Source organism: Prenolepis imparis, unplaced genomic scaffold (genome assembly GCF_030444845.1).
Source record: "Prenolepis imparis isolate NDT839.2.m4 unplaced genomic scaffold, iyPreImpa1.0 SCAF_132, whole genome shotgun sequence".
In the NCBI taxonomy this organism is placed as follows: Eukaryota; Metazoa; Arthropoda; class Insecta; order Hymenoptera; family Formicidae; genus Prenolepis; species Prenolepis imparis.
In genome coordinates this window covers 52,039-69,742 of record NW_028141290.1, presented here as the reverse complement: position 1 = coordinate 69,742, position 17,704 = coordinate 52,039, and the positions used below count along the sequence as shown (strand labels likewise).

Below are 17,704 nucleotides of genomic sequence, written 5' to 3'. Positions count from 1 at the left end.
TTACGTTTTCATAAGTATCAAAGTGACGGTCGTGTGGTTCAAATTCAGCTCGTCTGCGATCAATCTGACAGTTAACCGACGGTCAGACCGCACAAGATCTCGAATTCGTTCCACATTTTCGTCATTTCTCGACGTTGATGGCCTTCCAGACCGAGACTCATCTTCAACTGATTCCAGACCTTCGGAAAATGCCTTGAACCACTTGAACACTTGGGCTCTTGACAAAGCAGCATCACCGTAGACCTGTTGGAGTTTTGCCAGAGTCTTAGTCGCGTTGTAGCCAAGTTTCAAACAGAACTTAATCGGACACTCTTGCTCGTAATTCCGCTCGCTCATTATAGTGACGCAGCAAAAAAAATGACTTTGCAAAAAAAGCTCTCACAATCCACCTGTTGACACGAGCGAGTTGCCACTCACGCTGAAGCTACATAAGATGTTGAAGTGCGCCCACTGTGGCGCGGAGACGCGCAGTGTTACCAATTCGTGCGGTCTGGTACCAGTCTCATTACTTTATTTACAGACCTCGTATAAATCTTTTCTGGATCCTACGTATAAAAAATCACAAGTGGATCCTCGGACTGATAAGCGATGGAGAAATATTCGAAGTACGATGGATATAAATAACATCAACGAATTAGGTATTATTTTCTTCAATTATAACGTTATAATGTGCAAATAATAATATATTTTTTATAGAAAATATGTTTAAATTTAATATTTTTATATAAATTTATTTTTAAATTATAGGAGATAACATGCCTAACGATCTCTAATCTAACAAAAACGTCAATTCTTTACATAATAAAGACAATACATTTGTTCATACCTCTACATCTGATACCGCTACATCTGATACAAATGATACTTCAAAAGATGGACTTTTAAAAAGATCTGATCATTTTCAAAATTATGATAGCGATATGTCTGACAATGAGACATTTTTAGAAGATTATTCTTAAGATTATTCTTATGATAATTTGTCTAATGAGAGAAATAATACAATTATGTTCGAAGCTGTCGGCCTTACAATTTCTGACGTTGTTCGGTGCACGGCCTTTTGTAACATATTGTATATAGTTTTAGCTTGCTTTGTTTTGTTCGTTATAGAATTATAACCGATCAATTACTGATTTGGTATTATATTTCTTAAAAGTTAGCATAAGTATATGTATTCAATTTTCGCGCGAAACGTTGGTGGATCGGCGATTCGGCGCTTTTACAAAGCAATCAAGCGACTCACCTATCGGTGCTGCCATCGCCTATCCATCGACGGTAGCGGAAAGAAGAGCACATTACTCGCTGGCAGCCCTATTTTCAGGGAAACTCACTCGCTCACGAGACTCAGTGAAGAGCACACGGCTAGGCAGTGATCAGAAAGGAGAGAGAGAGACGATTGCTTGCCTGTATCTACCTTGCTTGCCTGCATCTACCTTGCTTGCGTGCATCTACCTTGCTTGCCTGCATCTGTCCTGCGTGCTAATTGCCGTATCTATTCTTCATCTACATTGCTTGCTACCTTGCTTGGCTTAACTACGCTTGCCTACATTAATGAGAGTCAGAATACTGGTCATCAACCGCGAGATACCTCCGGATGGAAAGCAAGGTATGTATCGTGCGGTGAGTCGCCCTTTAGTTAAATTTCATTTCGTGGATTTCGTTGAATATCGTTTGTGAAAAATCAAGCTAAATTTCGTTTAGTAAAGATTTCGCGTCTAATTAGCTTAATTAGCAAAAACAGGAGACTTGCCAATACCCTCCTGAACAGACGTATTAATAATGATAACTGGTGTCTGCCTTCGATACAATTTATCAAATTCTGCAAAACAAGCAATACTTCAGTTGATTAAAATATTAGCTGGATCAAAATTTGTTAAATGGAATGTTAGTCATTACAGTCTGTTAAAACAATGTAGTCCACCAGATGATAAAGTTTCATACATATTTTATTGTTCTAAATGTTACACGGAATTAATGAAACCTATAACAAAAAATAATTTCCAAAAGCAAACTCGGGCGCTTTGCGATAAATGTAATATTCAATATAAACTTTCAATGCAATCCCCAAATTATTTTGTATGCATTGATATTTCATATCAAATTAAAATGTTATATATTACAAGATAAAAATATTCTATCAAAATTATTAGCAAATTTAGAGTTATTTAATAATAATATAAATTCAACAAAAGAAAGTTTTTCAATATGTGACATTTATGATAGTGAACTATTTAATAAAAACCTGTATGATATTAAATCTTCTCAATCCAAAATATTAACATGTAACTTTAATACTGATGGTGCAGCATTATTTAATAGTTCAAAGACGCCCGTCTGGCCACTACAATTAATTATAAATGAATTTCCCGTTGAATTGCGATTCAAAAATATTATACTTGCTGCATTATGGATTTCAGAATCAGAACCCAAATCTGCATTTATGAATTTATATTTGTCAACACTTGTAAAGTCGGCTGAAAAACTTTTGAAATCTGGCATAACAATTAATAATCAAAATCAGTTAATTAAATTTAAATTTGTATTACTTTGCGCATCAGTAGATTCTGTCGCACGACCTATTATGCAAAACCGAATGCAATATAATGCATTTCAAGGATGTAGTTGGTGCTATGCATACGGTCGTTATTTGAAAGGCGCTGTGCGTTATCCAATGTTAAATAAAGAAAATCCAGCAGAATTGAGATCGCATGAATCTCATATAGACGATGTTCATGAAACAACAAAATTACAGGAAATAGAGGTGTAAAAGGCGAATCTGAATTAATAAAAATGCCGTTATTTGATAGTATTTGGGGTTATCCTGTAGATTATATGCACAGAATTCTTTTAGGTGTTACTAAACAAATGGAACATTTGGATTATACCTGGTCATAAATTCTCTTTAACAGCAAAAAAGCGTTCTATTATTAATAAACGGTTAATAGCGATAAAACCACCTCATGAAATTCACAGACTTCCGCGAGATTTAATGTCAAAGGCAAAATGGAAGGCTACAGAATGGCGATCTTGGTTGTTATTTTATAGTTATCCATGCTGTGTGGAGTTCTTGAAAATATATTTTTACAATCTTTTTTATTGTTAGTGCAAAGTGTTTATATTCTTTTACAAACTAACATAAGTGAAGAAAATCTATTACAATGCGAGTTAGATTTAGTAAGATTTGTAGGTGAATGTGAAATATTTTATGGAGAAGAAGTAATTACTTTTAATATGCATTCATTATTGCATCTGGTATAATCTGTTAGAAAATCTGGGCCACATCAACATTTCCATACGAAAGCAACATATTTTATTTAAAACAATATGTAAATGGGCCGAAAGGCATCCGAAATCAAATAACAGATAAACATTTGCAGCTTATGATATATCGACATTCTGTAGCCACTGCCGCATTTAACATCGATGATAGTTATCAGTATTGCAAAACTTTATTCGAATATCGAAGATTAACGCAATATACAACTGCTAAAAATGGTATTACATTTAGTGGTCATGGTATACCATTAACAAATATAACAGACACTGCGGAAGAACCTTTGCTTAATGGTCTTGTCTTTAATAGATGTGTATTTAAAGGCATAATACTTCACAGTACTTTGTACGATCGGCCAAAAAAAACGGATGATACTATAGTTAAATTGAAAAATAATACTATTGTACAAATTACAAAGTTTGTTTTAATTGAACAACAATGTTACATGACAGTTCGAAAAATTGTAGTTGCTCCAATCAAAGAGAATGTACCAATGTTACATTTAATAAGAGTGGTTGAAAAGGAAAAGAATATAATAGTAACTTCAGTTGAAGAGATTAAGCAAAAAATGATATTTATTGATGTTGATGATTGTTATGTATGTGAATTGCCAAATACAATCGAATTGCAACAAACATAATACCTACTTATAATTTGTTATTAATTTATTATTTATTATAGTTAAAAATTCCAAAAAATCAGATTTAAATTTGATTGAAATTTATATAAATTAGTCGTAAGCTATCGTTTCAATCAGACTCATGTTTCTGATGAGATATAAAAGCTATCTATTTCTAACGTTTTCAATATCTAATTAAATCATATCTTCTTTAAACATTTAAATATTTATCAGAACGTATATGTTTTTTTCATATATAAACTACCGATTTATCTAATTCAATCAACCAATTACGAGACTTGATATTTATATGAATGCATATATATCTTTTTCTATCGTTTAGTGCATCTATATTATTCAATACACGTTATCCGAAAGGCTAACTATCGTTCTTTATACGACATATTCATACATAAATAGTTTAATGAATTTATTCGTATATTTATTATTTAGATTATATCGTTTTCTGTCGTCTAGCGCATCTATATTGTTCTATATATACCTTATCCGAAAGGCTGGCTATCGTTTTTTATACGGCATATTCATACATAAATAACTTGATGAAATTAATCGTATATTTATTATTTAGACTGTATCGTTTTTTGTTGTCTAGCGCATCTATATTGTTCTATATATACCTTATCCGAAAGGCTGGCTATCGTTCTTTATACGGCATATTCATACATAAATAGTTTGATGAATTTAATCGTATATTTATTATTTATATTATATCGTTTTCTGTCGTCTAGCGCATCTATATTGTTCTATATATATTTTATCCGAAAGGCTGGCTATCGTTTTTTATACGGGATATTCATACATAAATAGTTTGATGAATTTATTCATATATTTATTATTTAGATTATATCGTTTTCTGTCGTCTAGCGCATCTATATTGTTCTATATATACCTTATCCGAAAGGCTGGCTATCGTTTTTTATACGGCATATTCATACATAAATAGTTTGATGAATTTAATCGTATATTTATTATTTAGATTATATCGTTTTCTATCGTCTAGCGCATCTATATTGTTCTATATATACATTATCCGAAAGGCTGGCTATCGTTCTTTATACTGTATATTCATACATGAATAACTTGATGAAATTAATCGTATATTTATTATTTAGACTGTATCGTTTTTTGTCGTCTAGCGCATCTATATTGTTCTATATACCTTATCCGAAAGGCTGGCTATCGTTCTTCATACGGCATATTCATACATAAATAGTTTGATGAATTTAATCGTATATTTATTATTTAGATTATATCGTTTTCTGTCGTCTAGCGCATCTATATTGTTCTATATATACCTTATCCGAAAGGCTGGCTATCGTTTTTTATACGGCATATTCATACATAAATATTTTGATGAATTTAATCGTATATTTATTATTTAGACTATATCGTTTTCTGTCGTCTAGCGCATCTATATTGTTCTATATATACATTATCCGAAAGGCTGGCTATCGTTCTTTATACGGCATATTCATACATAAATAGTTTGATGAATTTAATCGTATATTTATTATTTAGATTATATCGTTTTCTGTCGTCTAGCGCATCTATATTGTTCTATATACATTATTCGAAAGACTGGCTATCGTTCTTTATACTGTATATTCATACATGAATAACTTGATGAATTTAATCGTATATTTATTATTTAAATTATAAATCAAAAAGACAAAAAGGCTCGTATAATGCAAACGCAATAAATAATAATAATGGAATATAGTGAAAGGCCAACTAACGAGCAAATAAATAGATATAATATAATATAATAAATTCATTTAATCATGCTCTTAAAATTAATAACAAAAGCATGATTAAATGAATTTATTATATTATATTATATCTAAAAAAACAAAAAAACAAAAAGGCTCGTATAATGCAACGCAATAAATAATAATAATGGTGTTACGGAATCATACGACGATACCGACTCCGATCACACCATGGTTCATCTGTCGGTCAAAATTACCGACAGTGCTACCTCGTGGTAGCGCTGTCGCTGTTAAGACAAGCGAGCGGCTGGCTTCCGTTTTCCGTCTTCTTCCTGGCAACAAGAAGTACGGACGTGTTTTCTTTCGCTCTCCGCTTTAAGTAGTTTTAAGTGCCATAAGATTCCTAAAGGGCAGCAACAAAAATAAGACATCATCTTTGGATGATTCCTTCGGTGCCAAATTCTTGCCATTTTCGATCTTTGAGATCCTATACATTGAGGGCAGCAACATACCAAAGGGAAGCTTTCGAGCTTCAAAGGGGCGACCTTAGTGTCCGCCATTGGCAGTGCCTGTTGCGGCGTATTTTCTGAGTGCCAGCAACAAATAATTTTGCTATCATCGGTTAACTTCGGTTACCGTGATTGGGCAGCAACTTTCGTTCGGCTCTGATCAAGCCGAACGGTTTCTCTTCATTTCCAGGTAACAAATTCATTATAAAGAAAATAGTTGTCCTTTGTAAATATGGTTCACTAAGGCAACGAAGATGGATATTGTTCGAGTTTCAACTGTCTCAAGGAAATATTAACGTTTATTTGATTAATCTTTTGGTTTATTGTTAATAGAAAGTTATTTCATTATAAATATCGTTCTATATCTCATATCTATTGTTTTAGTACGTATTAGAAAATTAGAATCTGTTGAGACACCTTTGATTAACCATATATAACTTTTCTTATTATTGTTCTTTCTGTTTGGTCACATGTTGAGCCTCGCTCTTATTTATATATGTATATTATTACATGTTGAGCCTCGCTCTTATTTATATATGTATATTATTACACATTTTGAGCCTCGCTCTTATTTATTATATGTTTATTACACATATTGAGCTTCGCTCTCACTTATTATATGTATATTACACATGTTGAGCCTCGCTCTTATTTATTTATGTATATTATCACACATGTTGAGCTTCACTCTTATTTATTATATGTTTATTACACATATTGAGCTTCGCTCTCACTTATTATATGTATATTACACATGTTGAGCCTCGCTCTTATTTATTTATGTATATTATCACACATGTTGAGCTTCACTCTTATTTATTATATGTTTTGTCTCACATATTGAGCTTCGCTCTCACTCATTATATGTTTTTCTGTTACACATGTTGAACTTTGCTCATTTATCATATGATTTATTATACATATTGAGCTTCGCTCTCATTTATTATATCTTCAAATTATCTAAAAGGTTTGTCAAGACTAACATTATTATTTTAATTAAAGGATTTGATGAGCTTAAGTTCATACATTACATTACTTATTCGAATTGGATGTATCTTATTATAAACATTATTTAGTTACTTGAGAAGAGATTGATTCGAATTGATTATGCTAAAAATAGTTACTTTATCAGAATTATAGTTGTATTGTTTTACATCCAGTATTGTTTTTTACATGTTTAAATACAAGAGGTTTATTTGCTAATCAATCCTACAAATTCTGTATGTTCTCACAATTACACTTTCAATTATGTTCCACATCTTTTTTAAAGTTATAATTGTTTATTATCTTTATGTACTAATACTGTTTCTTTCAGACATATTCGTATGATTATTATTGATTTTCCTTCTTTAAAAAAGCGCCCTGTAATTTCAGACTATTATTAAAAAGCTCGACACGGAAACCAGAGCATAAACGGTATTATATATATAAAAGCCGATTGATAAAAACAAATGGAATATAGTGAAATGCCAACTAACGAGCAAATAAATAGATATAATATAAAATAATAAATTCATTTAATCATGCTCTTAAAATTAATAACATGTAAATTCTTAACTTGTAGACGTTTCGACTTACTTAGTCTTCCTCAGTACAAATTCTAACTTAAACAAACGCTTAAATAATATAATAATTAAAGTATATCAAACGACCATGACGAGCGAAATATCATCAATATTTTAACATCGGTGTATTTTCTGAGAGGCACAGCAAGAATAACATTTCCCATCTTATCATTATGGAACGCTTTTGTTAGTAATGAGAGATTTTAAACCCATTCTTCGTTTGAAGGCGAGAAAGGATTTGTCCAAATTTTGTCAGTTTGAATGTATTTGTCAATCAATATAAATGCGAGTTCCATAGTAACAGACCGGTTTTGTATCTTTGTATAAATATTATATCTATTTATTTGCTCGTTAGTTGGCCTTTCACTATATTCCATTATTATTATTTATTTAAATTATATCATGTACGAATATGTCGTATAAAGAACGATAGTTAGCCTTTCGGATAACGTGTATTGAATAATATAGATGCACTAAACGATAGAAAAAGATATATATGCATTCATATAAATATCAAGTCTCGTAATTGGTTGATTGAATTAGATAAATCGATAGTTTATATATGAAAAAAACATATACGTTCTGATAAATATTTAAATGTTTAAAGAAGATATTATTTAATTAGATATTGAAAGCGATAGAAATAGATAGCTTTTATATCTCATCAGAAACATGAGTCCGATTGAAACGATAGCTTACGACTAATTTATATTAAATTTCAATCAAATTTGAATCTGTTTTTATCGTTTTTTATCGGATTTTTTAAGCAGGGATGCTTCTAATTGTTGTTTGATTTCTTCGTAAGTTTGAATATCATGCGTTTCGAAATCTTGCATGGTTTTTCCGTCTAATTTTGTGTATAGTATTGCTTGAATTAATGACTTTTCATCCGCGGGATTTATGTTTTGCATGGCATATGTGCACGCGTTTAAAAACTTTTGGAGTTTTTGTTGCGAAGTTCCGTCCAAGTCTGGGATCATTGTCCTTGCTTCTTTTAAGGTTAAATATTGCGAAGAGGTATTACGTTCCTAATATCATTTTCGGATCTTCCGTACGTGTACGTTGCGTTGGGGTCGTTGTTGTATGTTTCGCGGCGATCCGTGTATCGGTTGCCCTCGGGGCGGTACCCGTTTCGCGTCTGTCGAACTTCTCTCGTATTTGCAGGGCGATCGTGTATTTGGTCGCGCAAGGAATCTAATTCGGTTCTCATTTCCCGAAATCCTTTTACGAGTTCAGTGAGTAGGGCGTTATTCGGGTCGAATACTGGATGTCCGGTGTCTGCATAACACGCGGCGGCATTACACATCTTCAGAGGGAGCATTCCGCGTCGGAGGGTCTTTCGTCTCATATCGTCCTCGCTTTGCGTGCCTAAGACGCTATCGTCGACTGATACGGGAGAATAGTTTTTCCTAACCGAATTTCGCTCAGAAGACGCGCGATCCGAAAGACGTCTTCTTTCGTCTATATTAGAAGGACGTACGTTTTCCTCGATCGGTTCGGCTTCTGATTCTGGCGAGCTAGCGCCTGAGTAACGTCTATCTAAATTTGCGCGTACGTTATCGCGAATGTCGCGTACCGCTTCCTCGGCTACTTGTATGGGCGTTACGGAACCGAATCTACGATTAAGTCGAGCTGGTCCGCTCCAGAATCGTGGTTTAAATGAGACGCGTTTTTTCGGTCGTTTCGACATTGAATAACCTCGGGCTTATTTCTCGACGCTAGAGGGGTTGATTTCCCTTTACAAGAGTATTTTATAATAGTTAGTTTCGCACCCACTGTCAGTTCGTGCCTTTAGTACGCTTTCGTCAAAGCTATCGAAGGGGAACTCGCGTTTAACGGTGACGTTCGCGGGTAATTCAACTTCGCTTTCGTTTGAATATTCGCTCTCTAATTTTCTACAAACTCGCTCGAGATTTTCCAAAGTTATTGGTAACGCTTGAATCGCTCGCTTCGCGGAATCGCTATGTAACCACTTGTTTAATATCGGTTGTCGGGGGGGTTTCGTGTCCTTCCGACATTCACGCAGAAATATTATAAGGATCGGACTTACAGTATTAAGGCTCGCATCTTTACGCTCTTTATCGCTCGGTACGGCTTGGCTGCTGCTGATGCAACTTGATCGCTCGTGGGCTGGTAACGGCTGGCGGCTCGGTGCTCGTGCTTGATACGGCAGGTCGTCGCTCGGTGATGACGCGTTTTCCGTGAGATTGTCGCAGGTCAGCGTTGTCCTTGAAACGTTGGCAATTCTAGTCGACTCTCAGCTGTTTGCTTATCGCTCTTCGTACTGCTTGCGTTGTCCGTCCTTCTCTCTCACTGTACTGTGGCTTCTGCTTATTTCCGTCAGCTGTTTTTTCTAACTAGCGTGCCTGCTTCCACATGTTGTGTATGTGTGTGTATTGCCGGTCTTAATTTTTAATATACTGCTTTCTATGTTGTCCGTCGATTATTTCGACGTGCCTGATTTTTCTAATACTTTTGTATTGTTTTCTGGTCTTCAGGTTCCTGCTGGTCCTAACGCTCCGTCGGCGCAATCCCACCGCTGTCACCAATTTTGTTGTGCCGCTCCACGGCACTGGTGTTGCGCCGAATTTAAGGATAGGGATCCTCGGGTCATGCAGGACTTCGTAGGAAGTTCGGAGTGTTGTACTCTTCTCTTTCTTTTAAAATACACTTTTATTTGAATTGAACAGGTTTACACTTTATTGGTCCTTCTTTTTAGTTAGATAGATATATAACAATCGGCGATTAATTAACAAACGTACACTGCAAAAACAAGTGTGTTACTTTTACACATTTTAAGCGTGTTATTCTGTAGACACTTTTTACACGTTTCATCGTGTGTAAAATAAGAACACACGTGTGTTGTATGTATGCATCTATGCGTGTTGTTTTTACACGTTTTACGCGTGTTCGTGTTGGATAATTGCCGCCAAAATTGTAGGGGTGTTATCTGGGGTCTTATATATATATATATATATATATATATATATTTTATCACAGTACATATTAATTATCACTGCAGTATTTATTATATTGCACTACATATTTATTACTACGATTAATTACGAATTTCTCAGGTACGTTGCTGCTAATGGAGGTTTTTTAAATGCTGAGCTTCAGAATTCAGCTGATTTTTAACATTTGATGCAGTTTCTGCACCATTTCTCCCACAGTAACTTGTGTGTATAATTAAAGATTATTTTGTTCCATATCATCAATATTATTCTCTCCACGTTTTTTATTATTATTGCTGCGTTCTTTGGCTCTTCTTAGCCATTTTTGAATTGCTTCTTCACACTCTTTGTTTGTAGAATTCGGGATGCTTCTTTGAACAGAACCTGTAATATAAAAACAAGATAAAAATATTTAAAAAATTGTAAATAGATTGTACATTTATCTAAAATAATATGCACTTTGTTAAACATTTTTTATATTTATTTCTTTACATCTATTTATTATATTATTTATTACTAGCGTTTCCGACCGCGCTTCGCGCGGTCCTCAAAGCCTGTATAAAACCTGCTTTAGCAAAGAAAATTAGTTGTTCTGTCTGTTTGACCGCGAATTACTTCTACATTTATTTATTGATTTTCGTGAAACAGGTACCACATGGTTTTTAATGTTACGGAGATAGATGTTTTTTTTTTTTTAATTTTTACATCTCCACCCATCCATCCACGCACCCACCTACGCACTTTTGCAAATTTTTAGGTGATGGCTTCTATGTGGTTTTTTTTAAGTTTTACACCTTTACCCACCCACCCACGCACCCATACATTTGTAACGATGCCCCCCCGCATCGTTCCCGACCGTTCACCCGTCGGAAGGCTGCGTCCGGCGAACACCGGCCGGGCAGGGCAGCAGGCGCGGAGCGCCACAATTAATTAATCCAACCGTTAAATACGATTCCACGAAAGCGCCCGACGCGCGCCGAAATAAACCGAGTCGTATCACCCCTACTTCCCCTACTTCGATCCAGCCTCCGATCCCGTTACTCGATCCATATAAAAAGAGAGCTCACGATAAGAGCTCTCTCAGATACCGTTCCGACTCCGTCGTATCGGAGAATCCTTCCGCCCGGAAAAAGAGCCCGAGGTAGACGCGTACGCTGCCTCTGCGGAGATAATCTCCGTGCTCCGAACTTCCGGCTTCCGCCTCCACTGTCCCCCGACTTCGAGGTAGAGGGTACTCTGTCTCCCCCGAGCTATTCTCGGGAGTCCGGGGTTTCCGACCGCACCCCGCAAACAGCGCGCTGACGTCAGCGGGTGGAGCTCCGCCGCCTCCGTCGAGGGTTCTCGACCGTCAGTGCGTTCCTCCCCCCGCCACCCATACGGACGGCCGTGACACGCCGATTCGTCGCGTCCACGCCGAAATCACGGTCCGCGAAATCCGACTAATACGCGCGCCGTTCGATTGCGCTCTCTTCGATATATCGAAGAGAGCGGCCGCTCTCAGCTGACGCGTTTTTCTACTCGCGCCGACTCGCGCCGTGACAACACCGAGCGCCCCGCTCGCCGCGCCGACCCCGCGTCTCGCGGGCGACGTAAACACAATCGAAGCGATTTAAAGACCCGCATAATACACGGGCTTTAACGACCGGCGTTACACACCCACACACGCACACACACGCACACTTGTACATACCGACACCTAAATTAATAAATTACTATTGTTACCAATAACCGTTACGTTCGTTGTCTCACCCTTTTTACGAGCCCTGATCCCGACCGAGTTATTCCGAGCTCGCGAAAAGCGACCGTTACACATTTATTGACCGATTTGCTATAAATCGGTACCTAAATTTTGCAAATTTTTCGGGGATGACGACGATGGCGGTTTTTTTTTAATTTTACAAAGTTTTACACCCTCTTTCCAAGTGGCCTTCAGCCACCCACGCACTCACACATTTATTGACCGATTTTCACGAAAGTTTATGATATGTGTAATTGCATGGGTGGGTGCGTGGGTGGGTGGGTGAATGTGTAAAACTTAAAATAACCTCCATCTTCGCCATCCCCCAAAAATTTGCGAAATTTTGGTACTAATTTTGTGAAAATCGGTCAATAATGTGTGAGTGCGTGGGTGAGTGCGTAGGTGGATGAGTGGGAATGTAAAACTTAAACAAACCACCATCATCGCCATCCCCGAAAAATTTGCGAAATTTTGGTACTAATTTCGTGAAAATCGGTCCATAAATGCGCATGCGCGTTGGTGGATGCGTGGGTGGGTGCGTGGGTGGGCAAAACTTAAAAAAAGAACCACATAGCAGCCATCCCCCAAAAATTTGCAACACTTGCGAAATTTTGGTACCAATTTCGTGAAAATCGGTCATTAAATGTGTTAATGCGTGGGTGGGTGCGTGGGTGGAGATGTAAAACTTAGAAAAACCACCATCGTCGCCATCCCCGAAAAATTTGCGAAATTTTGGTACCAATTTCGTGAAAATCAGTCCATAAATGCGCATGCGCGTGGGTGGATGCGTGGGTGCATAAAAATTAAAAAAAAAACCACATAGCAGCCTTCCCCGAAGAATTTGCAACACTTTGGTACCAATTTCGAGAGAATCGGTCCATAAATGTAGAAGTAGTTCGCGTACATACATACAGACGGACGGCACTTATAGAGATATATTTTTTATATTTATTACATATTATATATTTTTGTTTTATTTTATATTTTATTTTTATATTTTATATTTATTTCTCGATTCTTTATTTTATATATAATTATACCAATGTTTTGATCAATTCTTCGTATAATATTTATTTTATAATTAATTGTAATTAATTCAAATTTAATTATTAAATAAGTTAAATAAAAATTGTTAAATAAGTTACATAAAAATAAAAAGTCTGATATTTTTAAAAATATTAAGATTGAAAAAATGCTAATTTTTTAAAAGTTTTTTTAAATATAATTAAATATATATAAATATACGTAATTATATATAATTAAATTAAATATATACATATATATATACTATTAACTCTCTAATGAATCATTTATTATATTAAAAACCAAATAAAAGTGACCAATCGAAAAAAATCTATTACAAGTGATTTGATAATCTACGAAGGAAAAATATGAATAAGAACGTAAAGTAAAAGATAATCTAAAAAGTTATTTACCAATTATCAAATCCGCTAATTTTAACTCTTTAAATGTTTTCTTGGCCCGCCTTCCTAACCAGCTATAGGTTGCTGCAAGGTCGTTTGTAATTAACATATTTAAAGCTCTTTGCGTAAAATTGTATATGGACTTTCCGCCAATTTTAGAAAGTTCATTCATCTGTAAAATTTAAAATAAAAAAAATATATTAATCTGAAATTTTTTATTAATTAATAAAGTACGTGTAACACTGAAATTAAAAATGTAACATATATTTAAAAATAGACATTTATAAAAAATTACCGCAACGTTAAAATTTTTTTCTTGAGATATTCATCGACACGGATTAGGTCTTCCTCGTTTTTTAAAGGAAAATCAAACATTATGAAAAATGAAGCTTCTTCCTCCACTTGATGAGTCACCTTATCGTTCGTAAGAATACGATTGACAGACGTGGTTAATTCTTGCAAAGAATCCGTATATTGCCACATGCTGGCTTTAAGTACATTTTGTTGTCGAATGATTTCTTTAAAATATTTTTCTGAAAAGAGTTTAATATATTTATCAATCAATTGTCGAACATGTAATTATGATAATAAATTCATTAATTTATAAAAAGATTAATAATAAGTATATAAAAAATAACTGTACATTAAATATATATGTTACTTACAATCGCCGAATTTGCCCATTATCTGATTTTTTAAATCACGACGCGATATGAGTAAACTTTAAGCTCCACAACGCGTTCTGGGTATTTATTTCGACTACAACGCGTTGTTTTCCAACGTTCAGTGGCCAAAATAAATATCCAGAATGCGTTGTGGATATTTAAACTTACCCACATTGCGTTGATAAAAAAAATTCGGGCAATGGAGAAATTCGGCGATTGCAAATAACATACTGTTATGACAATGACTATTCGGGCTCCGCTGGTCTTAATTCGTCTAAATCTAGATGTGAGAAAGCTGCAAGGAATTGCTTTAAATAAATGACTATGTAATTGAGATTAAACACCTTATAATTTCTATATGAGTATAACATAGATAACATGTGACATAGAACATACACTTGTTTACATAAAATTAAATGTCTTAAGAATCACATTAACTCGACTTAACAAATATTTACGTGATAATAATATGCGTTATATGTGCCTTTTCAACTTAAATCTTTTATAAAAAAAGGTAATAAATTAAGGTATAAATCTCTTTAAAATTGCCACGCAAACTTCTTAGCACATAAAGAATAAGAATTTAGTTTAACGCAGCATAATAACTCAAAGTTTCTTTCTGCGTAGTCAGATAATATTAATTAGAAATATCTAATAAACTTTATAGGAACGGACGATGATGTACATACATCTATCTACTAATTTGCATTGAAATATAATGCATGCTTTCTATAATTATCAAAAATATAATTTCATTGTTATGGCACATTTTCTTTACGTCAAATAGATAAAGCTATAAACAGAAAATAAAATAAGTTATTTGTACTGTAAAGAGAGAGTATTAGAGCAATATCACCGTTAAGTTGTTTGAGCATGATAAATCTTTTGTCACGCACACCTCTCCCCGTGGGTGGGGGTCAACGGCCAAATGTGATAGATCTTTTGTCACGCACACCTCTCCCCGTGGGTGGGGGTCAACGGCCAAATGTGACGTCAGTATTGTAGTCGAACTGGGACTAATTACCTTTAGAATATTGCACAGAAATGTAGGTTGATTCCAACACTTCCAACACCTCGCCCTGACGTGAGGGGTCGTCGGCAGAGACTGAGAGAAGTAGAGTCGAATTGAGACTCGTCACCTTACGGCTGGAAAGGGGAGGCTGAATTCGTTCTAGGAGAGTTTTAACACTCTCCCTCACCTTGCGGCTAGATTTTTCACGATTGCCTGATCTCTGAGTCGAGAGGCTGCACACACTTGTCCCCAATCGGACGAAGCTTAGATGATTTCTCGAAATCGCTAGATTATACGCAGTACTTGCACCGTGAGAAACGTGTCGCACATGTCACATAACCAAAAAGGCGAGACAACGTGCAGAGAGCCAGGGACGTCCCCGATCGGGGATCACGTGATCTCCTCGAGCGCTCTCTATACTGACGTCCCGTCGGTAACTCAGGTTGTTTCCTCAACACATACATACCACAATTGTGTTTTATATGTAGGGGACAACATTTACATTCTGTCAATGGTTCTGTGAATAGTTGATCATTATCATTCAAGGATTCGTTATCTACAAAATTTACAAAAAATAAATTTAAGCTTTTACATTTTGTAAAAAGTAATTAATAGTTGTAATTAATAATTTTATATTATGAAAAACAATTTACCAATCGATTGTGATAAGTTCATTTGTTTCTCATTTCGTAATTCATCTAAGCTATTAGTAGCTTCACTCTTTTTTTGGGGTTTAGTTTTTATAGAAGTACTGGTGTCTGGAAGAAAAAAATCATGAAAGACCAAACGATTAAATGTGTTTTTTAAATTAATAAAATGTTCGCTACTGTTTCATTTTATTCGTAAAAATTTACCTTTTTTAGAAAGAATAACTAACTATATTTAACTAAATTATTATTTATTATTTATAATGCAAGCTTAATTTCATACTTTTATTTTAAAAAGTAAAAAAGCATAGCGCCAAATACTACCATGTCTTTTGATTTATAAGATGGCTAATTTTCAACAAAATTTCTATAATGTAACAAATAAATAAATGTATACGAACTATTTGTTAAATGTGGAGGAGTCGGCAATTTTGTCGACAATAAATTATTATTGTCATCCGATGATGATAGACTGTCCTCCTCATATGAGGAGCCGTATGTTTTTTTTGTCACCCTTTTTTTATTTTCGAGTGATCTATCTGAATTTATGTCGGACGAATATTCCGCCTTACGGCATTTTTCTTCTGCTATGGAATAATTGGCTAGAACAAAATAAGTATAACGTTACGACAATGCAATAAATAGATTTTTGTCAATTGATACAATTAAAACACAATAAGTAATATATTTACCGAAAGTTCCATTTCGTACAAGCCGGATGGGATATGAAGGCCAAGAATCATTAGGTGCGTCATGATTTTTTATTGTAGATTTCATTTTGTCAGATGTAAGCGACGGCCAATAACACTTGTTATTTTGTATCGTTGGAACTACTTCCACAGTATTTTCATCTGTAAAGATGACAATTGTCCATGTCTTCGCCATTTTTTCCTGCAAATTATTAACAATTTGTGTACGCAACTTCAAATTAATAATTTCAAATATTATAAATATTCAAAATCAAGCCGTTAACAAACAGAGGGACTAATTTTTTTTCTTTTTGTAAAATTTATTAAACTGTCAGATATATTCTCAAAACAATTATTTTTGAATATTATAATAATATTCTTTGGAACATTATTCATCATTTTTTTAAATGCTAAGAAGTGCATAAATTTAAAATAAAAAAATGATTTATTTCTATTTTTTTTAAATTGTAATTGTAAAATATAATCTTAATAAATATAATCTGAAATAATTTTAATTGTAAAATATAAAAATAAATTGTAAAGTGACATAAATTGTGAAGTTAAATAATTCTACATTAAAATTTTTTAATATATAAAAGTAAAATTCTTAAAATTATAAAATTTGATTAGATGGAATGAAGCAAGGGAGAAATAACAAATTTATCTTTAAAATTTAATCTTATACATTTATGCGATATGTCATTTATATTCCAACTTTGAAGATCGTTAACAATGTTTTCTACTAAATATATACCCAAATCAGAAGACTTACATGGTTCAGCATAAAAATCTTTTTTTGATTTATATTTATTTCCAATAATCACTGTATTTTTATCGTTACTAGCAAAATTTTTAATTAAAACAATGTCACCATTATTTAA

The 17,704-nt window shown here is 34.2% G+C and overlaps 1 protein-coding gene, 1 long non-coding RNA gene and 1 pseudogene across 4 annotated transcripts; all 3 read right to left on the bottom strand.

Moving 5' to 3' along the window:
* Window positions 1-336, bottom strand: LOC145947735 (protein GVQW3 pseudogene; annotated as a pseudogene).
* A 10,522-nt stretch (window positions 337-10,858) lies between these two features.
* Window positions 10,859-14,524, bottom strand: LOC145947730 (uncharacterized). 3 transcript variants are annotated; one of them, XR_014427232.1, is made up of 4 exons: window positions 14,476-14,524; window positions 14,106-14,343; window positions 13,882-13,982; window positions 10,859-11,032 (listed from the first exon to the last, which is right to left on the bottom strand). It is a non-coding gene; the product is annotated as an uncharacterized LOC145947730 (long non-coding RNA). The 3 variants fall into 3 exon arrangements; XR_014427230.1 differs by lacking the exon at window positions 13,882-13,982; XR_014427231.1 differs by lacking the exon at window positions 10,859-11,032 and having other exon boundaries at window positions 13,798-13,982.
* A 1,958-nt stretch (window positions 14,525-16,482) lies between these two features.
* Window positions 16,483-17,049, bottom strand: LOC145947734 (uncharacterized). The gene is made up of 2 exons (XM_083057512.1): window positions 16,827-17,049; window positions 16,483-16,736 (listed from the first exon to the last, which is right to left on the bottom strand). Exons 1-2 carry the CDS (start codon window positions 17,017-17,019, stop codon window positions 16,483-16,485), a joined length of 447 nt encoding a protein of 148 aa, XP_082913638.1. The 5' UTR covers window positions 17,020-17,049.
* Between the last annotated feature and the right edge of the window lie 655 nt (window positions 17,050-17,704).